General features: G+C 43.2%; 2 protein-coding genes across 2 annotated transcripts in view; one reads left to right on the top strand and one right to left on the bottom strand.

Annotated features, from left to right (window-relative positions):
- Positions 1–9,156, bottom strand: part of CHMP5 (charged multivesicular body protein 5) — a 15,445-nt gene extending 6,289 nt beyond the window's left edge. Inside the window, exons 1-5 of the mRNA XM_040481464.1 lie at positions 8,967–9,156; positions 8,081–8,185; positions 6,612–6,658; positions 4,501–4,594; positions 4,301–4,372 (exon numbers count right to left, since the gene is read on the bottom strand). Coding sequence (XP_040337398.1) covers positions 4,301–4,372; positions 4,501–4,594; positions 6,612–6,658; positions 8,081–8,185; positions 8,967–9,035 — 387 coding nt within the window. The 5' untranslated portion in view covers positions 9,036–9,156. The remainder of the gene's footprint in view (positions 1–4,300; positions 4,373–4,500; positions 4,595–6,611; positions 6,659–8,080; positions 8,186–8,966) is intronic.
- Positions 9,142–21,895, top strand: BAG1 (BAG cochaperone 1). Its single transcript, XM_040482777.1, has 8 exons — positions 9,142–9,216; positions 9,369–9,855; positions 11,259–11,387; positions 13,988–14,070; positions 15,691–15,804; positions 17,898–18,005; positions 19,057–19,119; positions 19,635–21,895. The coding sequence occupies exons 1-8, from the start codon at positions 9,142–9,144 to the stop codon at positions 19,722–19,724; spliced, it is 1,149 nt and encodes a 382-aa protein (XP_040338711.1). The 3' UTR covers positions 19,725–21,895.

Here is a 21,895-nt window from a genome sequence, read left to right as displayed (position 1 = left end):
TTTTCCTCTAACTAACCCTCACTCCACTCTCTCCTCTGAATCTCAGAAGCAAGCGATTTTTAAAAAGATAACGTATGCAAAATGGTGAGCACATACCAGTTTTCAACAATTGTTAGTTCCCTACCCTTAACTCAGTCCTTGCCTACTGATTGCTTTTAGTCAACAACTGACCAGGTGCTCCGGTAAAGTACAGGTCTGAATAACTCCTGAATGCCCCTTCCAATTAAAAGTATAAAAGAGCTTAATGAATTATTTAAAAATCACAAAACTGAAGAGTCCCATAACAATAACCGTGAATGACAATGACCACATAATCCTCCTTTTTGGTGATAAAATGTAAACTCAAAGTTAAGGAAGAATTAAATTGGGGCACCTGGCTGGTTCAGTCTGAAGAGTGTGTGACTCTTGATCTTGGGGTCATGGGCTTGAGCCCCACGCTAGGTGTAAAGATAACTGAAAAAAAAAAACCTTAAAAAAAAAGAAAAGAGGGGCGCCTGGGTGGCTCGGTCGGTTGAGCGTCTGACTTCAGCTGAGGTCATGATCTCACAGTCTGTGGGTTCGAGCCCCACATCGGGCTCTGTGCTGACAGCTCAGAGCCTGAAGGCTGCTTCCGACCCTGTATCTCCCTCTCTCTCTGCCCCTCCCCCACTCTCACTTTGTCTCACTCTCTCAAAAATAAATAAATGTAAAAAATTTTAAAAAAAGAAAAGAATTAAATTGGTGATCTTGCATTTGAATTTAAGGTGCTTCAGGGAAATCCAAAGTCCTACTGCAAGAACAGATGCCCATTAGTCTGTCATTACAGAAAGTTTACCTAAAACACTAAATTCAGCCTCCACACTATCAACATTTTTCTAGTTTATGGAGAAAAGGAGGTAATAGAGACAAGCAAATTAATCTTCTTAAGTCAGCCAAAGATGGACAATACTGTGTAGGGAAAAAAGACAACAGTGGAAACAACTGGGTAGTACAAAAAGTTGTACTGAGCCAACCCTGGATGGAGAAACAGAAATGGAATCAGGATAGGCTTGATATCCGAGACCAGGCTGGTGAAAATAATTGACTGAGAGCATAAGTCATCTGTGAATGATCTACCTGTGATTAGCTAGAAGACTACAAAGCCAGGAATAATGTAAAAAGCAATCTGAGAAGTGCTACAGCATAATAAAGGGCAGCTAATATAATGGCTAGGAGCACAGACTCTGAAGCTCAAATCTTGCCTTACTCAATGAGAAATAAAGCCTCTAAGCCTTAATGTCCTTGTGCATAAAATAAGATTATTAATAGCTATACCTCATAGGATTATTAAAGGATTTATCACAGTAATACATGTAAAACACTAGGCACTTAATACTATATATCTTCCATTGTGTTAAGGATGTGCAGAGCAACAATATGCTCGTTATATGCTGAAAATTCCACAGAGAGGAAAGAGAGTATTGTTGATAATGCAGAAAGTCCAAACCAGCACCATTTATCCTTCAGAATTTTTTAAAATTTGTTTTAATGTTTATTTATTTTTGCGAGAGACAGAGTGAGAGTGGGGGAGGGGCAGACACACACACACACACACACACACACACACACACACACACACACACATATACACACAAAGAATCCAAAGCAGGGTCCAGGCTCCGAGCCGTCAGCACAGAGCCTGATGCGGGGCTCGAACCCACAAACCACGAGATCATGACCTGAGCTGAAGTTGGACACAACCAACTGAGCCACCCAGGCACCCCTATCCTTCAGAATTTTTAAAGCAATGCAAAACATTTGAAAAACTCCTCTTGGCCCACAAATTGGAGGTTTGTTTTTCCGTTTAAAGGTGAGGGAGACAGGGGCACCTGGGTGCCTCAGTAGGTTAGGTGTCCGACTTCAGCTCAGCTCATGATCTTGGGGTTCATGGGTTCGAGCCCTGTGTTGGGCTCTGAGCTCAGAGACTGGAGCCCGCTTCAGATTCGGGGACTCCCTCTCTCTCTGCCCCTCCCCTGCTTGTGCTTGCTCTCTCTCTCTCTCTCTCTCTCTCTCTATCATAAACATTAAAAGAAAAAAAAGGTGACAGGGCACCTGGGTGGCTCCATTGGTTAAGCGTCTGACTTCGGCTCAGGTCATGATCTCACAGTTTGTGAGTTCGAGACCCGCGTCAGGCTCTGTGCTGACAGCTCAGAGCTTGGAGCCTGCTTCATGTTCTATGTCTCTCTCTCTGCTCCTCCCCTGCTCATGCAGTCTCTATCTCTCAAAAATAAACATTAAAAAAAAAAAAAAAAAAAGGTGAGGGAGACAGTAAAATGAAAAACACTTATAAAAATTTTTTTAAATATTTATTTATTTGAGAGAGAGAGAGAGAGAGAGAGACAGAGAGAGAGACAGAGAGAGAGAAAGAGCATGATCATGACCTAAGCCAAAATTAATAGTTGGGACATTCAACTGGCTGAACCACCCAAGTGCCCCAAAAAAAACTTTTTAAAAAAGAAAGCACTATGCTGTATTTTCAAGTGCCAAACTACTATGCTGTACACATGTAACATTCTGCTGTACAGAGAAGCGCTGGCTGAAATTAAAAAGAGTGAAAACACAGAGTAAGTAGTTAGGTCAAGCTCTGTCATGCTATCACATATCAACACAAGTCTCCTCAAGTCATTTATGAATAGGATTCCTAGCAATAGACTTTATGAAAGACACACACACACTAATTAGCACACAAAGAATTAACAGGCTTAATATTGGATAAGCAACACAAAAATAATACAAATACAAGCACTAGACTTGACATGCAGAAACTGAAAAATAGGAAGGCTAGAAACAGAGGAACACACATACACATGGGTAAAATACAAAAGAATGAGTGAGAGCTATCAAACAGTGAAAATGTTTTATAAAGTATTTTAGGAAAACAAATGAAATTCAAAATATATAGTCCAGCCAGAGACAGACACAGACAGAGGCACACACCAAAAGGGAGAGAAAGGAGCTCTCTACCTGCCATGTGGGCAAATCTACTAGGAGACAGGAAAAGGATAATTAGATAGGGAATGAGACAGGCAACTACAAGTAAAAGATGGAGAGACAAAACAAAACAGAAAACAAAACAAAAACAACAACAGAAAAATTCCAGTTTCTATTTTGTTTATAGTGAAGAGCTCTCATTAAAACATAAGGAACCCTATAAACAGAAAATAAAATTCAACTGGATTATATTACCAAATAGCATTGTACAAATAAGACAAACATACATGGAACACTTTTCTTAGTAAATGTCTGGGAAGATTTCACTGAGCTTAACTCTGTAAGCAGAGACTGGTGGAGGATTAGAGAGAAAGCCACAGGCAGTGTAAGGAGGGGTGCATGAAAAAAGAGGAGGAATGTCCTTACTTGTACTGTAGATCAGCACTCTCAGAGAATACCTCTTCAGATGTAGCAAGATGCCAGGAAGTCAGTAAGTACTCAACCAACAAATGTTGCTTGAATCAGGCAACTGCTTTAGCTCCTTTAATAGTCTCTTGTTCATTTGCTCAGCAATCATAGAAACTTTCTGAGCACCAACTACAGCCAGGCATTGTTCAAGGTATGGGATATAACAATGAAAAAATCAAGTCCCTGCTCTCATACAAAGAGACATTCTACTCAGGGATAGAAGTAAAGACCACCACTGTACTTGCAGAAAGGTAGCCTCTTTCCTCTGGCCAGTCACCACTCACTCCCTCTGCTATCCCTACTCGCCATCTGGGCTGTTCCCCTGAGAGAAGTGAGAGGAGTGCTTAGGGCTCACCTCCCAGCCAAAGCACGATCTCAAAAGACATGTTAATTTTAAGAGCCTAATGACATGATTATTAAAAATCTAAAGAGAATTACTAGCAAAAGGAACCAGCTCTACTCCAGAAAGTGTGTTAAGCACCTGACTTATATAGCCTCATTAACACTTGTGACCATCCTGGGAGATGGACAGCAACATCACTACTTTACAAATGTGGAAACAGACTCAAAATCATTAAGTGAGTCAGAAGTAACAGGAAACTGGGGGCTTATTTACTGAGTGCCTATTATATTCTAGATATTATGTATGTAGACACACCAGCTCATTTATTTCATCCTCATAATAACTGTATGTGGCATTAGGATCCTGGTGTTAACAAGGAAACAGACACATTTGGTACCCTACCCCAAAGTTACTCTATTAGTAAATGGCAAGCCCAAGATTCAATCTGTCTTCTGTGTTCTTCCCATTACATTCACATTCATTTGGATTCTTTCCAAATCTACTACACTACATTCTTACAGAAACTAGCATACATCTCACCTCAATCTGGTCAATTTTCACTTGCTTGTATGCTTTCTTCATTTCCTTTACTCCCAGTTTCATAGCATCAACCTAAAAAAGGGTAAGAGAGAACACCATGTTTTAAAAAGCCATGCTAGTGAAATGGTCTTTTAAATACTATGGGAAAAGAACACAACAGTTAAAAAAAAAAATCATGGGAAAAGGTGCTATGGAAGTACCGTGGTCTTGGTGTCCTTCAATGACTGGATGGTGTAATTGGCTTGTTCCATGTTAAATGACTGTTGGGCGAGATTGTCCCGCTGCTGCTCATACCTTTTCAGAATCAATTAAGAATGGTAAATGTGAGCCAGAGAGAAATCCTCAGGAAGAAAGTATCTCTAACACTAAATATTTCCTTTAAAAAAAAAAAAAAAAAACTTTAGGGGCATCTGGGTGGCTCAGTTTAGCGTCCGACTCTTGGTTTCAGCTCAGGTCATGATCTCACAAAGCTCAGGTCATGATCTCACAATCATGGGACTGAGCCTCGTGCTGGGCTCTGTGCTGGCGGCACAGGGCCTGCTTGGGATTCTCTCTCCCTCTTTCTCTCTGCCCTTTCCCCATATGCGCTGTCTCTCTCTCAAAAGAAATAAATAGACTTTAAAAAAATTACAAAAAATACACAGAAAAATTGGCAAAAACCATTTAATCACTCTAACACAAGCATCATGATGTACCCCTCCAGTCTTCTGTCTTTGTATCTTAGTTATAAGACTAATTTTCCCCTTAATATTACAGCCTTTGCTGTTTTCTATGTTACTATATACTATTTAATGTGTCTTTACGATGTTTCAAATGATTTCCTGCAATAAAATCCCAAAAGGAGAACTCTTGGGGCAAAGGGGGAGACTATTTTTAAGCTCTTCATACATATAACTAAACTGTTTTTCTAGTAGACTGAACTCCTTGAGGATAGGTATTGTATTTGACTAATCATATATCCATGATTAGGCAATCCATCTGGCCTGATATAATGCTTGGTGCTCAAAATATGTTCTTTTTTTTAAAAAATAAAGTTTTATATCAAAGTATAATACTACTTCAAAGACTTATGTCACTATGGTCTTTATACAACATCAGGAAACCATCTAACTATCCAACCAGCAGAAAATTGGTCAATTCATGGTGTGGGCAAATGGTGGTGGAATATCACCAGCCTGTTAAAAAGTATATCATTCTTAAAAAACTTTTATTTTTTCAACGTTTATTTATTTTTGGGACAGAGAGAGACAGAGCATGAACGGGGGAGGGGCAGAGAGAGAGGGAGACACAGAATCGGAAACAGGCTCCAGGCTCTGAGCCATCAGCCCAGAGCCTGACGCGGGGCTCGAACTCACAGACCGCGAGATCGTGACCTGGCTGAAGTTGGACGCTTAACCGACTGCGCCACCCAGGCGCCCCCTTAAAAAACTTTTAAAAGGAGAGAACTGCTCATGATGGAGAAGGACAACCTATATATACACAATTTTTCTTCTAAAAAGCCATATGCACATATACCATGCATGCACGAGCACAGAAAAGAAACTAAGAAATCATCATTCTAAAAATGGTTAATTCTGATAGTAGGAACCTATGTAAATGTTCTTTTCTTCTGTTCATGTTTTTGTATTTTCCAAGCATGTATAATGAATATGTATTACTTAAACACTGCAGGCTACCTAAGAAGGGAATAGTTTTTACCACTCTCACCACCATGTTAGGCATTATAATTTCTTTTTCCAATTTTGTCTAATCTAAAAGGTGGTATCTGATAAAAAGGCATTTTAAAAATAAAAACAGAAATATCAACAACCTTTCTAGTTCCTTATTAGCTAATTACATCTGACCCCTACAATCCTGCAGAAGGTCTCATCAGTTGGACAGCCCACAAGGGTAAGCATCAAAGATGCTATCTGGCTTCTGCTCACACACGGAGACATAGTCACCTAAAATAAATTCAGGACCCTTAAATCTATTCTAGTGGGAGGGAACAAATATTCAGGATCCTCAATTTTACAAAAAATAAATAAATAAAAAGGCATACTCTAATTAAATACATAATGGGAGAACCCTATAGATCTGGGTAGTCCAATACAGAAGCCACTTAGCCACATATAGCTACCTAAACTGTTAAAATTAAATAAAATTAAAACTTCAATTCCTTGGTCACACTAGCCACATTTCAAGCGCTCAATAGCCATATGTGGCTAAGAGCTACTGTACTGAACAGCGAATACATAGAACATCTGCCATAGCAAAAAATTCTGTCTAGATGGACAGTGCTGGAGGAAAGGAGGTTATACTTATAACTTACATCCGCTTTTGCTTTAAAACCCTCAAGGCTTTCTGTTTGACCATATTCTGGGGAGAGAAACAGATATTAATGAAAAGAAGAAGAAAACACACATACAGTAAAAGAAATCTCCCATATCCTCAGACTTACATATCTACTTACTCTCTTCTTCAAAGTTGCAGACATGGTGGCTCCTGGACTCTTCCTCACTTCCCAAGCACAGTCTTTAAGTCTCAACTCATCTGTCTTTGCATCCCACATCTCAGGGTACAGAATTATATTCCCTTTTCCTACTGCATATTATCTCCATGGCCATCCCCAATAGTGCCTATTTTGTATACCCAGTTGCCTTATGGAGATTCCCAACTTGGACATCCTGCTATCCATTCAAACTCAACATGCCCAAACTCCTCAACCTGTTCTCACCTTGGAAATAACTAACAATGGTCCCACCAATCCCTCACTTCTCTAGATTAAGAGTCTTTAAATCAACCTTATCTTTCCTCTCTGTTGTCTCTACATGCAGTCATCTTGTTACTGATTTTCAGAACTTACTTTCCAACTGATTACTTTCCTGTCATTTTCATGACTGCCACCAGGGCTTAGGCTTTCATCTCAAGTCCAGATGAGCTTTCCTGCCTCTGGTCACTCTTCATTCCATGCCATCCAACTAAGATGGCTGAGAAAAGCCTCTTGTCACTTTCCTTTCTATACTGCTTCATAAATCTTTTTGTTCCTCCAATGAAGAAGGAAAAGCAGATATTATCTCACAAATAATGTTTCTATGTAGGAGAAACAGTGCTATGTAGGTCACACCAATTACTTCGTGAGTACACAAAATGCTCACACTAAAGTATATTATCCCCATTTTATAGACAGAGAAACTGAGGTTCAGTAACACTAAATAACTTGTCCTAGCTCAAATAGTTAATAAGTTACAGAAACGGGAAAAAAGTAGGTAGTTCTATATCCACAGTCCAAGCACTTAAATATAGTAATCTATGTTTCTAACAATAGAAGAGAAAAACAAGATATTAAGTGACTTTATGACGGTCACAGCTAGTAGATAGTGATGGTGTTACTAATAGAACACTGGTCTCCAGATGCCTAGTTCAGTACTTTTTCCCAGCATACCATTCCTTAACCAGTCTATTATACACACCTAACTTGACCAGCATGGCTCATAGTTCTGAGCATGTCCCAGCTCTACTCTCCAGATTGCCACCTTCTCAGTAGAATATGTTAATTCCCATGTACATGATTCTGGACATGTGGTCAGCACTTTCTCTCCACCAGGCTAAACCCCAGCCTTCCTCTCCTATCAGGCTGCAAACTCCCCTCCCTGAAAGATACACTGTCACATATTTTCTCTTTACCAGATTGTGAGCATCTCTTCTCTATCTCTCACCAGCCCTTACTGCTGGGCCCTATTTCCACAGGTGCTCAAATTAATCTGTCACAGCGCCTTTTGCAGCTGCCACCTCCCTTACCTTGGCAGGACCCTCTCTCATCTTCTTGATCTGATCCTTATACTTCACTAGCTCAGCATCCAGTCGAGAAATCTTCTTGTCAATAGATTCTGCCCTGCTATCCACCTTAAAGAAACAGTGGTAATTATCACAATATACTTACATGAGAAGAGGCAGGAGAGGGAAGAAGGGTGGGAAACAGTGGTTCCTGACCAGGCGGACATTTCCAGTCAGAAACACTGGGGGGGGGGGGGGGGCCTTTTATAAACTATACTCCACCCCTCAGATTCACATATTCCAGGACCCTTCTCAAGTGTGTTTGAATAGAAAAATAATTGAAAATCACTGGGTTGAGTTGACATTCCCCTACAATTGGAGACTAGTCAGGCTGGGAGCTCAACCAGAAGGTGTGTGAAACAGGCCAGGGCTGTAGCGCTAATACTATTTGCTTAGACAAAGGGAGGTGGCTTAATGTGAGAGGCCAGAGTTCTGAATTTGCTATTAAAATCCAGGATCGGGGTAAAGATATGTGGACCCAGGATATCACGTTGAGGGTCCTGATGTGGGAGAGGGATGAGAATAAATGAGGGGTAAAGGTTAGGACTGAAGTGGGAAGGATGTGGGCCTAATGGCTGGTTGGGGTAGGAGGAGAAGGAAAGATCAAGTAAACACGGCAGTGGGCCTCAGAAGGAGTTGGGTGCAAGTAGGGGGAGACACTGATGGCTTAGGAATCCCTGGTTTGTGGCGTCAGGAATGACCCTGGGTAACAGGAATGAAGGTGTGGTGGTGAGGGCCGAGGTGTCCGGAACCAGGAACGGAATGGAGGAGTAGGAGCCGGGAGCTCAGGGTGGGCGGGGTCGGGAATGTCATTGTCCCTCAGCCTAGTTATGCGTGGTCGAGTGCCCACCGTGCCAATGCAGTCAGTCAGGCTGGGCGGCGGAGCCTTGGGTTTCGCTTTTCCGAAGAATCGGTTCATCTTGGGCGGCCGCGAAGAAAACCCAAACACTGGAGCAAAACTAGAAACGGAAGTAGAATCACCTCCGCCTCCGCCTTGACTTCCTGCCCCCCCTTGCGCAAGCGCAATGTGCCTATTGCAGTTTCCCGATCCTTTTTCCGGGTTTTCAGCTCGGCCTTCCGGGGAAGGAGAGCTCCCGGAGGTTGGAGGGTGCAGAGTCAGCAGGGGCGTGGCCTCAGTGAAGGGCGTGGGCGTGGCTTCAAGTGAGTGGGGCGGGACCTTGGCTGAGTGGGTGGGGCCGAAGCTGCTTTGGCCGAATTCAGCCGGGCCTGCCCCAAGGGGCGGGGCCGGTAGGCCCGCTGGGCCTGGCCGGGCCGGGTCGGGGCGGGGCAGGGAAGCAGCGGCCGGGTTTGCAAGGCGCCAAGCTACTCTCCCACCGCTGGGTGGTCAACTAGCGCGGGTCTGGCGGAGCGCGGTGGCGCGCGGAGACCGCGAGGCGACCGGGAGCGGCTGGGTCCCCGGCGGCGCGCCCCTCGGCCGGGCCGGGAGCCGCGCCAGTCGGTGCCCCCGGCCGAGCGCGGTCCGCCTCCCTCTCAGCGATCATCCGTCCGGAGTGCGGCCCGCGGGCATGCCGGATCCACCAGGGGCGCCGCCACCGGCGCTCGCAGGCCGCGGGTGAAGAAAGTGCGGACTCGCTCGGCCCGGAGCGAAGAGGTGACCCGGAGCGAAGAGGTGGCCGGGAGCGAAGAGGTGGCCGGGAGTGAAGAGGTGGCCGGGAGTGAAGAGGTGGCCGGGAGCGAGGAAATGGCGACAGGCGGCCTCAGCGTGACCGTCACCCACAGTGAGCGCAGACGGCCGGGTGGGCTTCGTGCCGGCTGGGCTCCGTGCCGGTCCACCAAAGCCTGGTGGGGGTCTGGCCACGTGTCCTCCAAAGGCGTGTGTTCTTGTGCTGGTCCTAGCGTCTGGAAATGTGAGGTCTTGTTTGTGTTTGGGACCGGCTTTTTGTGCGGGTCTTGTATCTGCACACCTTTCCAGGGGCCAGTGTATTTTGTCTCATGCCATTTGCCTTTTGTCTTATCGTCCATGTACGTGCTTCACGTCGTCGTCCTGGTTATATGTCTTAGTGTGCCTGGGCAGTCCTTGTGAGTCTTTGTATCAGCATTGTGTTTGGCCGTGTCGTATATGACTGCTGTGTGTCTGGATACCTGTGTGTGGTGAGTTTAAACCTACGTCCGTTGTTTGAGTGGGATGTGGCTACAAGCGTACGCCTTGGGAACCCTTAGGGTCTGTCTACTGTTGGAGGTGATAGCCAAACAGAGTTAAGTCCACCCAAGAGCTGAACCTATGAAGTCTCCTCAGGACTAGAGGAGACCCCAGGGCCTCAGAATCTGGGGACCAGTATTCTAGATCCTTCAGTTTTGAGTGACCTTGGGATGTCTCTTTTCTAGGCATCTGGTTTCTTCCCTGTGAAGTAGAATTGGTAGCACCTGTCCTGCTGACTTCATGTGGCTGTTGTGCAGGCTCAAGGCATATGCCCAGGACATGGGCTACCTCCTTACTGTGCACATACCTGGAAAAGAATTGTCATTTCTGGTTCAAAAAGAAGTTTTCTGCTGTTTGAGTTTACTCACTCATTGTCTATTTGCTGAGCACCAGCCATGGTTGTGCCCAGATGTGCCCAGTAGAAGAGACCTGGAGGAAAAATAATTCCTTACCCATTACAGCAAAGGAGACAAGAACAGTACAGTACAGAGTACAGGGTAGTCAGGCCACAGGAAGCAGATAGCTTGTGATGAAAAGCATGCCCTTGGAAATCAGATAGATGTGAAGTCAAGCTCTGACTTCACAGTTGGGTCTCCATAGGCAGGTCTTTTAACTTAGGTCCTGAACTTAGTTTGCTTATCTGTAAAATGGGGATTAATAGGTAGTACCTCCTTAATGGGGTTGTTCTGAGGATTAAATAAGATAATGTATGAAGTGAGCCTAGTCAGTCCTTTATGCATATTAAGTGTGTAAAATGCTACCTGATATCACTGGATTGCTAGTTATTATCATAGAGGACACAAAAATCCTTGAGAAGGTTACCAGACAAAGCTGGGCAGATGGGGGGACAGACAGGCTATTTGGAGTAGGTGGCAAATGAACTGGGCCTTGAAGGCTGAGTAAATAAATATAATAAAGTGTCACCCTTTTTTGGTTTATGTGAAAGAGTTTTCTTCATCAAACACTCTTCTCTGTCCCCAGGCAATGAGAAGCATGATCTTCACGTTATCCCGCAACAGGGCTGGAGTGAGCCAATTGTCCAAGACCTGGCCCAGGTTGTTGAGGAGGCCACAGGGGTCCCACTGCCTTTTCAGAAACTTATATTTAAGGGTAGGCATTTCTCTTCCAGCTTTGAGTCCTTATGGCTAATGGGCCTACTTAAAACTGCTTAGCCTTACCTAGTGGTAACTCTTAGTTTTCAAACTGGGATAATTCTTATTTGCTTGTTTAGTCATCCATTCCTTAGACATGTATTTTACTGAGGCCCTTCGATATACTGGACACTTTGAAACATTTGGACAGATGTTAGAGTTGAAGTCCCATGAGGGTGGCAGAAATCTTAACCATTTTTGGTGAAAGTGCACAGGCAGTGTTCCCTGGCTAAGCTAGATTCTCTTCCCATCATATGCGGATGTGGCTCTCCTGACCACTTCTGCAAGTTACTATTAAGTAATTGTTTTCATAGTTGCTGAACATCTGATTTCTCTGTTAGGGATAACTAACTTTGAGGGAAGACACTACTGTGTCCAATGCTCAGCATAGTGCTGACACAGAGATGTTGAACAAACTTACTAGGGGCCTGGATATGGCAGGCCCCGTAGATGATACTGATTTCTGCCAGGACCCACCTCCCCCTCCTATTCCCATATCTCCCATATCTATTCCATATCTCCCATACCTCCCCCCCCCCCCATCTCCTGAGAGATCCCATATTTGTGGTATCTGATGGGGCTAGATTTATCCCATTTGGTGCCAGTCTTAAATAATTTAGTGATGGGAACCATTTTTATTTATACTTCATAGTGCAACTCCTTGTCTTTTTTTATTTTTTAAACATTTTATCATGGAATTATAAAAGGCAATAGAAATCCCTGTTTCAGGGGTGCCTGGGTGGCTCCATTGGTTTAACGTCCCTGTCTTGATTTTGGCTCAGGTCATGATCCCAGGGTTGTGGGATTGAGCCCTGCCTCAGGCTCCACACTAAGCATGGAGCCCGCTTAAGTCTCTCTCTCCCTCTGCCCTTCTCTCCTGCTCTCTCTCTCTCTCTCTCTCAAAAAAAAAAACAAACAAAAACCATATTTCAAAATGGAGGAAAGCACAAAGAAAATGCTCTATGTTCTTCTGGATAAAACCCCTCATTATATTTCAGAATGTTTCTTATATTATTTTTATTTTTTATTTTTTATTTTTATTTATTTATTTTTTTATTTTATTTTATTTTTTTTAATTTTTTTTTCAACGTTTATTTATTTTTGGGACAGAGAGAGACAGAGCATGAACAGGGGAGGGGCAGAGAGAGAGGGAGACACAGAATCGGAAACAGGCTCCAGGCTCCAAGCCATCAGCCCAGAGCCTGACACGGGGCTCGAACTCACGGACCGCGAGATCGTGACCTGGCTGAAGTCGGACGCTTAACCGACTGTGCCACCCAGGTGCCCCTATTTTTATTTTTTAAAAATAAATTTTTTTAATGTTTTATTTATTTTTGAGAGAGAGAGAGAGACAGTACACGTGGAAGAGGGGCCGAGAGAGAGGGAGACACAGAATCCAAAGCAGGCTCCAGGTTCTGAGCTGTCAGCACAGAACCTGATGCAGGGCTTGAACTCACGAACCGTGAGATCATGACCTGAGTTGAAGTTGGACATTTAACTGGCTGAGCCACCCAGGCACCCCTCATATATATACACATACGCATCTATACATGCATATATGTATACGTATACTACTTTTAAAAATATACATACGTGTATATATACATATATATATGTGTGTGTGTATATATATAATATATATATATACATTTATATATATATATATATATATATTTTTTTTTTTTTTTTTTAAGTAGTTTTCACACCCACCTCAGATCCCAGTGCAGGGCTTGAACTCATGACCCTGAGATCAAGACCTGAAGCTGAGATCAAAAATTGGGCACTTAACCTACTGAGCCACCCAGGCGCCCCTCATTTCAGCATATTTCTATCCAACTTTTTGTTTGTTTGTTCAGGCATCCTGAAGTGTGGGTTCTTATTTATGTATGTGTTTTTAGTTGATGAAACTGAGATTATATTGACTATATAGTTTTTATAACATTTTTCTTATAATGCTGAGCCATCAGCATTTATTGTGGTATTCAGGTTTCCTAAAAAAATTAGCTTTAGGAGCGCCTGGGTGGCTCAGTTGGTTAAGCGTCCAACTTCAGCTCAGGTCATCATCTCACAGTTTGTGAGTTCAAGCCCTGCGTCGGACTCTGTGCTGACAGCTCAGAGCCTGCAGCCTGCTTCAGATTCTATGTCTCCCTCTCTCTCTCTCTGCCCCTCCCCTGCTCATGCTCTGTCTCTCTCTCAAAAATAAATAAAACATTAAAAAAAATTTTTTTTAATTAGTTTAATGCCTACAAAGTCTTCTGTACTGATGTATAGCTAATCAATCCCCTATTCCTAAATGTTTGTTTTTCCAGTTTCTCACTATTATGATTAAGGTTGCATTGAAGATTATCTTGTAACACTTATTGTGTAGGCACATGTCCAGTTACTTGTTTAGGATAAATTCTGAAGTGAAATTTCTGGGTCAAGACACTGTCTGAAAAGGTTATTACCAATTTATCCTCTTCTCATTAGTGAACACACTTGTCTGTTTCCTGTACCCTTGCTGAAATCTGTTTTCAGTGTTGTACAATTGTTACCACTTGGCATAACTTCTCTTTTCAGGAAAATCTCTGAAGGAAATGGAGAAGCCATTGTCAGCACTTGGAATACAAAATGGTTGCCGAGTCATGTTAATTGGGAAGAAGGTAAATTGCTTTTTCCGCCAGAATACCTGAGCATCAAATGACCAAGGTCTTTTATACACATTTCTATTTAAAAGGCCAAACTGGGGACCCAGATTCTGCATTAATAAAATAAGTCTCTCTAAATACATGTAGCTCCATTCATTTGATAGGATTACTAGTTTTGTTATTCTCAGGCTCTCCCACTCCTGTTGGTTATGGTTTTTACTCTGGGAATTAGGAACAGTTATGCTGCTTCAATAACAGCTCTTGTGTTGGTGGTGGGATCTCAATCTGGTTAAAATGGGGCCTGAGTCAGGCCTTACTTACTTGCAGGGGATTTGCAAGAGAATGTTTTATTAAAATAAGCCTATAGATTTTTAAAATAAGTACTCAGCAAATTTCATCAGTCTCTCTCCCTTTAAACACCCCTTTTACTAAAATCTCCCACAAGGGAAAAACCCTCTTTGGCCAGAAAGAAAAGTTCAGAATAAAGAATTGAAAGAGGAAAAGAGCCAGTTTGTGAGGACAGTGGCCCCTGGGGTGATGAGTGAGGTTTATGGCCAGCCCTGCATTGTGGCACACTGGAATTGTTGGTCATAAGAAGCTTTCTATTTTGTGTGAGGTAGCTGATTCAGAGAGATGGAGAGAGGGCAGAGATTAGCAAAGTGGAGGCAAAAAAAAAAAAAAAAGTTGAGCTGCAGAACGCCGAGAGATTGGCACTTAGGATTTCCCCACAAAGAAGAATGTGATCAATTTGAGGTAGTGTAAAAGCAGGAAGCTATTGGCCCTGACTAATTGTTTAGATGAGAGAAGGGGAAATATTCTAGGTTTCTTGCTCAGGGGTCAGGGGAATAGTTCTGAGCAATGGGCAGAACATAAGGGTTGAGTTTGAAGAAGCTATAGGACCCCTAATTGGGGCTGTCCTGGGATATATGGAGCCAAGTCTCATTCAAGTCTGTTTCTACCTCTTTTGGGCTGTGTGATCTAAGATTACTTTACATTAAACCTCAGTTTCATCATCAAAAACACTAGATTGTTTACAGGGATGTGGTAAGGCTTAAAATAATAATACAGGTAAAGTGTTTAGTGCCTGGCAGGGAGGAAATGCTCAACAGAAGTATTCATCATTGTCATCATCATCGTATTAAGTGGGAGAGCTCAGTTGGTGGGTGACACTTAGGAATTCATTTAAAGGAATGGTAGAATTCTACCTGTCTCACCATTCTGGACTCCTTACAGGTAGTCACTATAATTTGTTTCCTCTTGAGGTTTCAGTCTGGAGTCTGCTATGGATCAGCCCCAAGTTTAGGTTGAATCTGGCACTTGGATTGGCTCCATCCTCCCAACCCAAGCTGTCCGGGGCCTGGCCAAATGTTTACTTAGTATCTTCTCTCTAGTCTAGAGTCTTTGTGGGTAGAAAACCCTAATGTGTAATCCTCCTGCTTGCTTTCCAAGAAGCAGCAGAGTTAAGGCTATTTTTTTCTAGGAGAGTGGTTTAGTCCAGTTGTGGTCAGATTTTTTTCTTGCCAGACAAAAGCTACCTTTCTTGGTGATTATTGACTTCATTTTATTTTTAAACGTTTTATTTTTTTCTTTCTTTTTTTTTTTTTCTTTTTCTTTTTTTATTTTTAAACGTTTTAGAACAGTCCAGAGGAGGAGGTTGAACTAAAGAAGTTGAAAGATTTGGAGAAGTCTGTGGAGAAGACAGCTGACCAACTGGAAGAGTTGAATAAAGAGCTTACTGGAATCCAGCAGGTCACTCTCTTTGTGGAGATGCAAATGTGTGGTCACCAGGGCAGCTTCTCTAGTCAGATTCCCTGGGTTCAGATCCTGGCTTTACATTTTCTATTACTTTGGGCAAGTTTGCCTTGTCTCAAGTTCCTCACCTGTAAAAATAGACTAATGACAATACCTCCCTCCTCTTAGGGTTGGTGTGAGGATTAAACGATGCAGTTTGAGGGGCACCTGACTGGCTCAGTTGGTAGAGCAGGCCGCTCTTGATCTTGGGGTTGTGAGTTCAAGCCCCACATTGGGCGTAGATCTTACTTTAAAACAAAAATTGTAAAATAAAATGATGTACTTTGAGTCTGACACATACTAAGTGCTTTATAAGTATTACTGTCATTGTTATTTTCAAACCCTAGCCAGCATCCATTTGTGCTCCTAGGAGAGCACCTGCCATGCCAGGATCATGTATTATCTGAAATAGAACAGGTAGCTTCTCTCAGTCCAGTCTGTTATAATGTGTTTAGCAAGGCAAAGAACATTTTGTTGAGGCATAAAAGGTCCAAGTTGAGCTTGATCTTAGAGGATGGTATCCTGTTCATTTCCTTCTATTAGAGAAGGGGTACAGAGACCAAGTAAGGATTGTGAACAGCCCCAAATCACATCTTCCCTCCCTCCCCTCAGTTTATAACATTAATAGATGTATGTTTTGGTTTTAATTACAAAAGTAATACATGCTGATTGTGCAGAACTTTTAGGTAAACATAGGGGCATTAATACCTGTAAGCCCCTGACTCAAAAGATAACCAATACTGGGGCACCTGGGGGGTTCAGTCAGTTGTCTGACTCTTGATTTTAGCTCAGGTCATGATCTCACAGTTTGTGAGATCGAGCCCTGCATTGGGCTATGTGCTGACAGTGTGGAGCCGGCTTGGGATTCTCTTTTTCCCTTTCTCTCTGCCCCTCTTTCCCTTGCTCTCTCTCTCTGAAAATAAACTTAAAAAAAAAAAAAAGACAACCAATACTAAAGACTGGAATATATTTTTGCATCTTAAATTGATATAATGTTGTGTACACTTTGTAAATTGTTCTATTAGATAAAAGATTGAACATTTTCCTATGTCATTAAAAATTATCATATTTATTGGGGTGCCTGCCTGGCTTAGTCGGTAGAGCATGTGACTCTTGAGCTCCATGTTGGGTGTAGAAAGTACTTAAAACAAAAATAAAATCTTAAAAAAATAATGATCATGTATTTTAAAACTTGCATAATATTGCCACATATGTGAATATGTTATGGTTTAGCCAACCAATTCTTTATTGTTCATCAACCTAATGATATTTTATCATTATGCATTAATGCTTTTCTGAACATCCTTGGATGTAAATCTTTTTTGACCATTTCTGACTCTTTGGTAGCATAAATTCTCTCACTTGGAATTGCTGGTTAATGTTTAAAGCCTTTACTACAAGTGGTCAAATCTGCATCTTCAATAAACATTCTTAGAGATCCCGCTGTCCACCTGTTGTCACCAGCTAATTGGTGACTGGGCCAAGCAATGTGAATAAACAGCAAGACAGTTTAGTAAAAATAATGTAAATTCTGCCATTTGTTTACACAGGTCTATGTCAGGAATTATTTTAAGGGTCTGCATATATTCCTCTTTATCCTCATAGTAACCCTCAGGGGTGAGGTATCATAATCTCCATATTAAAAATGAGGACATTAAGTCTCAGATAGGTTAAGTAACTTGCTCAAGATCACAAGCCAGTAAAGGGCAGTCAGAATTCAAGCCTGGGCCCATCAGGCTCTACACCTCATGTTCCTAATGTCTGCCTCTTGTGTGTGGGTATACACTGGTGACTGGGGGCTGCACTCGGGAGGCATTTGCAGCCCAAGTGGGCCATGTGAGACAGAGTGGCCTGCAGCCTATCACAGTGCATGGGGTGACCCTGGGCCAGGTTTTCTGTTTTTTAGCAAGAGTTGAAGTTGTGGGTCTGAGGTGTGGCCCAGCCTTTCGGGGGGATGTAGGCTCAGAGTGTGGCTGCTTCATCAGTGTCTTGGCATGGAGTTTTCTGTCAGCTTCAAGGAACCCTTGCAATAATGCATTATTCCTGCACAGGGCTTTCTGGCCAAGGATTTGCAAGCTGAAGCTCTCTGCAAACTTGATAGGAGAGTAAAAGCCACAATTGAGCAATTTATGAAGATCTTGGAAGAGATTGATACGCTGGTAAGTAAATATTCAGCTGAGAAGAACTAGTTTCCTTTGACTATGTTTCAGTCAGTTTCAGTCTTTCAGTAATGCACTCTTACTGTATGAGTATATTGAGCACCCGCTGTGTGTCAGACACTGCTAGTCCTTGATGGATACACAAAAAGATAAGACAGTTCCTGATTTTTAGTCACTCATATCACACTAACATAAGGCTTTTGTCATTTTTATTTATGTATACTAATAGCATCCAGTTCTCACAAAGTTGGAACCCAAACGGACTCTGATTTTATGGTCAGAGAAACACAGGGCTTTGCTTTCCTGATAATTCATGTGGCTGATATTCCACTGGGCTCATTAGCTGGATGGAATTCAGTTAGACTCATGAGTAGCTCTTAGGAGACTATGGGGGCTCATCGACTCCATGTTCCCTTCTGCAGAGGGATGGTAATGGTATTTCTAGCCTGATGCCTCATGTTTTTAAAATTAAAAAAAAATTTTTTTTTTTTTTTTTAGATGAGAATGAGAGACAGAGAGTGAGAGGGGGTGGGGCAGAGAGACAGGGAGACACAGAATCCGAAGCAGGCTCCAGGCTCTAAACTGTGAGCACAGTTCCCAATGCAGGCTAGAACTCGTGAAACCGCGAGATCATTACTTGAACTGAAATTGGACGCTTAATGGACTGAGCCACGCAGGTGCCATTTTTGAGGGTGAATTTCTCTGCTTGGGATTCTAGGGGAGTGAGAGGGGTTTGTAAAGAAGAGGCACAGTGAGCTCATGGTGTGACCAGGACATAGTATCTGTACATAGGACACAGAGAAAGAACAAAGTCTTTGTTACAGATCAGTGTCTATGGCCCAGACATTGAGAACAAAGGGAACTTTTATAGAGGCGAGAGCCATGGGAAGAGCCATGTAAGATAAGATACAGACCAAGGGAAATCATTCCTGAAAATCCATGTCTCATTGACATTGGTGACTTAAGATGCATTTGGCATACTGTGGTGTTCTATCATGTTGTTATGCCATTTTTACTGAGATTATTTATGTGTCAATGTGTTCTTCCACAGATTCTGCCAGAAAATTTCAAAGACAGTAGACTGAAAAGGAAGGGTTTGGTGAAAAGGGTTCAGGTGAGTTGTGTGGTCAGAGATTACAAAGTTTAATGTGTTCACCTGCGTGTGTGTTTACCTGCTCAAAGTAGGGTAGGATAGAAGTGTGATGTGTGGTGTGGACTTTTTTTTTTTTTTTTTGGTTGTTATTTCATTGTTATTTCATGAGCCCAGAACATAAGAGAAAAGCTCCTTTCATATCCCTGTAATTATATTTGAATTTACTAACTGGGAAGGAAGATCACACAATTCCAGGAGACACTATTCAGGTGAACACTGCTCCCTGAAATTGTACATTCACAGTGGCAAGGTTTCCTGTCCTCACCACCTGCTGGGGGTTGTCGTCAGAAACCCTAGTCCTATGCTGCCTCTGCCCCTGCCCTGCTTGCCTTAGAGCCAGGCCAGCTCCATCCCTACACAGCCTGTTTTGAGTCAGTCACCCACGGGTTCTGCACAATGGCTAAGCAAAGAGCCTTGCACGGGCAGGGATTGGCTAGCCCAGGATGGTCCCTCACTGCCCTGTATTTATGTATTAGGCATTCCTAGCTGAATGTGACACCGTGGAACAGAACATCTGCCAGGAGACAGAGCGGCTACGGTCCACAAACTTAGCTCTCGCCGAGTGAGGTGAGGCAAAGAGCATGTGCTGCCTTGAAGAACAGTGCCACCACCTCTGTCCTCTCTGGAATAGAAGTGACCTGATTTCTTCAGGGCCGCTGGGGACAATTGGCCGGTTGCCTGTTTTCTTGCCCCTCTACCTGTTCTCAATGAACAAGTGTTGTCTGCAATCTTCAGTAGAGCTCCTGTCTGTTTTCTCATTCTGTCTCTGTATGGCTGTGCTGTCCTGCAGCCCACCTTGTCTGGAGAGGGCCTCCCCTCCCAAGTCTTCCCAGCTCTTTTGAGCTTTGGGTGCTTTCTTTGGGCTGGAGAGACCTCCTATTTGGGTTTATAGGCCACCCCCATCTTCAGATACATGAGGCCTTTTTGCCCTTGTGATTCTATAACCTATAGATGTAACCTAGAACCACCAGGAGGTTACATCTAGTCAGGAATGTCGGGAGTAGCTCAGAACAGGTGTTTGGCAACGTGGGGTAGTCTAAACATCCCTCATTGTAACCTAATTCTGGCACAGCTGGCCGGATTGTTGGTTCACAGACCCTGACCTCACCTCCCAGTGACCCTGCCCAGCCTTGGGCCTTGAGATCTCAGAAGCCCATTTCTGGGTGGGGCTTGTATTGATGCTTAGACTTCCTTGTCCTCAGGTAAATCTCTAGTAGGTTAAGGCTGGTATTGACTGAATCTCTGCTTGAAACCAGGCCACAAGTATGGCTTAGTGGGGGCAAAGAGAAGAGTCACAGTGAGGCAGGTAGTGAAGGCAACTGTAAACTTCTCAGGAGTTCTTTCAAAGGCATTTCTGTTTCATTGTACCCTTCTGAGGTCAGTGTTTCCCTCAAGGCTGTTCCTGGTTTTTTTGTGGCCTTTTCCCCCTACGTTGTTATGTTTTTTAAAAAGTAGTTAATGTACGTACACATCATCAGTAAGCAAAACAATGTTCCAAGTTTTTTTGATGAAGTATGAGAAGCAAAAGCCTTCTGCGGTTCTAGCTATAATTTATGTTTAATAAGGTTGAGAGTGGCTCTGTATGCTAGAACTCTTAACCGGCTCGGCTGCCGTCACCCCAGATTTTCCCACAGTGCCCAGGAGACAGGATTCCCACAGGCCACTCTGAGGCTGACCTTATTTGGCAGAGAGGGAGTCCCAGAAGCCCCAGGAATTTAGGACTGCGCAGGCGGGGCCTAGCACAAGGCAGTGGCAGTGGGGCATAAGTGGATGAGGCTCCGCCTTGCCCAGCCCACCTTGCACTTTAATCAGCAGTTCAGTATTTGTTTTTATACGGTAGCCCTGTGGCCTTGGGCCAAAACATGTAATGAGAAGTTCCCGTGCACCAGGTGCTGTTCTGAGTTCTTTGGGTGTATTAGTCATTTAATCCTCACACATTCTAAGAGGCAGACAGATAATCTCCCCATGTTAGAGGTGAGGAAGCAGAGAGCTCACGTAATTTCTCAAGGTCATAAGTGGCAAGGCCAGGATACAAAGCTAGATGGTTTGATTTAGAGCCCACGCTCTTAATCTCCACTATACTGCCTCCTGACAATGTGGGCTTTCTCACTCCCTCTCATATTCTCTCTTCCTCTCTCTCTTTCTCCCTCATTGGTCTCTACTTCCCCTCTGGCCCTCTGCAGAGCAGCTTGAGTAGTCATAAAGTACAGATTTTACCATGTCAGTCCCCTTAGGATAAAGGCCAAAGGCCCTACCCTGTGCGCTTGCCCTGTCATCCTGGGCCACTCTCCTGTTTGCTGGCTGCTGTGGTCTTCCAGATGCTCTGTGCCCTCTCCTGCCTTGAGCAGGCCATCTCCTTGCCTGTCTTTGCACATGCTGTTCCTCCATTTGGACAGCTCCTTACCATCTCTCCCCGTCCCTACCCCACCCCCTTTCTAGGTAACTGAACATCCCTTGAACTTAAGTCAAATGTCTCTCCATGGAGAAACCTCATCTACTGTCAGAACATATCAAACCCCCATGCGATACCGTTTCCCAGTTTGCCATAACTTTTCTTAATGATGAGTAGCATGATAAACCATGATGATTTATTTGTGGGATTATTTGATTAATATGTACCTTTAACCCTAGACTCTCTAAGTTCCTTGGGTTAAGGAGTTTCTTTGTCTTGTTAACAACATATTTCAAGCACATCTATTTATAATGGGTGCTCAATAAATATTTGGAGAATAAATGA

This window comes from Herpailurus yagouaroundi, unplaced genomic scaffold (genome assembly GCF_014898765.1).
Source record: "Herpailurus yagouaroundi ecotype Mexico unplaced genomic scaffold, PumYag 160, whole genome shotgun sequence".
Lineage (NCBI taxonomy): Eukaryota > Metazoa > Chordata > Mammalia > Carnivora > Felidae > Herpailurus > Herpailurus yagouaroundi.
The sequence above is the reverse complement of the archived record's forward strand: the minus strand, read 5'-3'. Positions and strand labels throughout refer to the sequence as shown.

Excerpts from the sequence above, each read along its gene's own strand:
- BAG1 (XM_040482777.1), top strand. The coding sequence starts at position 9,142 with ATGTGCCTATTGCAGTTTCCCGATCCTTTTTCCGGGTTTTCAGCTCGG. Across the intron at positions 11,388-13,987 it reads TCAGAAACTTATATTTAAGG|GAAAATCTCTGAAGGAAATG; the intron begins GTAGGCATTTCT and ends TTCTCTTTTCAG. Across the intron at positions 18,006-19,056 it reads TGGAAGAGATTGATACGCTG|ATTCTGCCAGAAAATTTCAA; the intron begins GTAAGTAAATAT and ends GTTCTTCCACAG.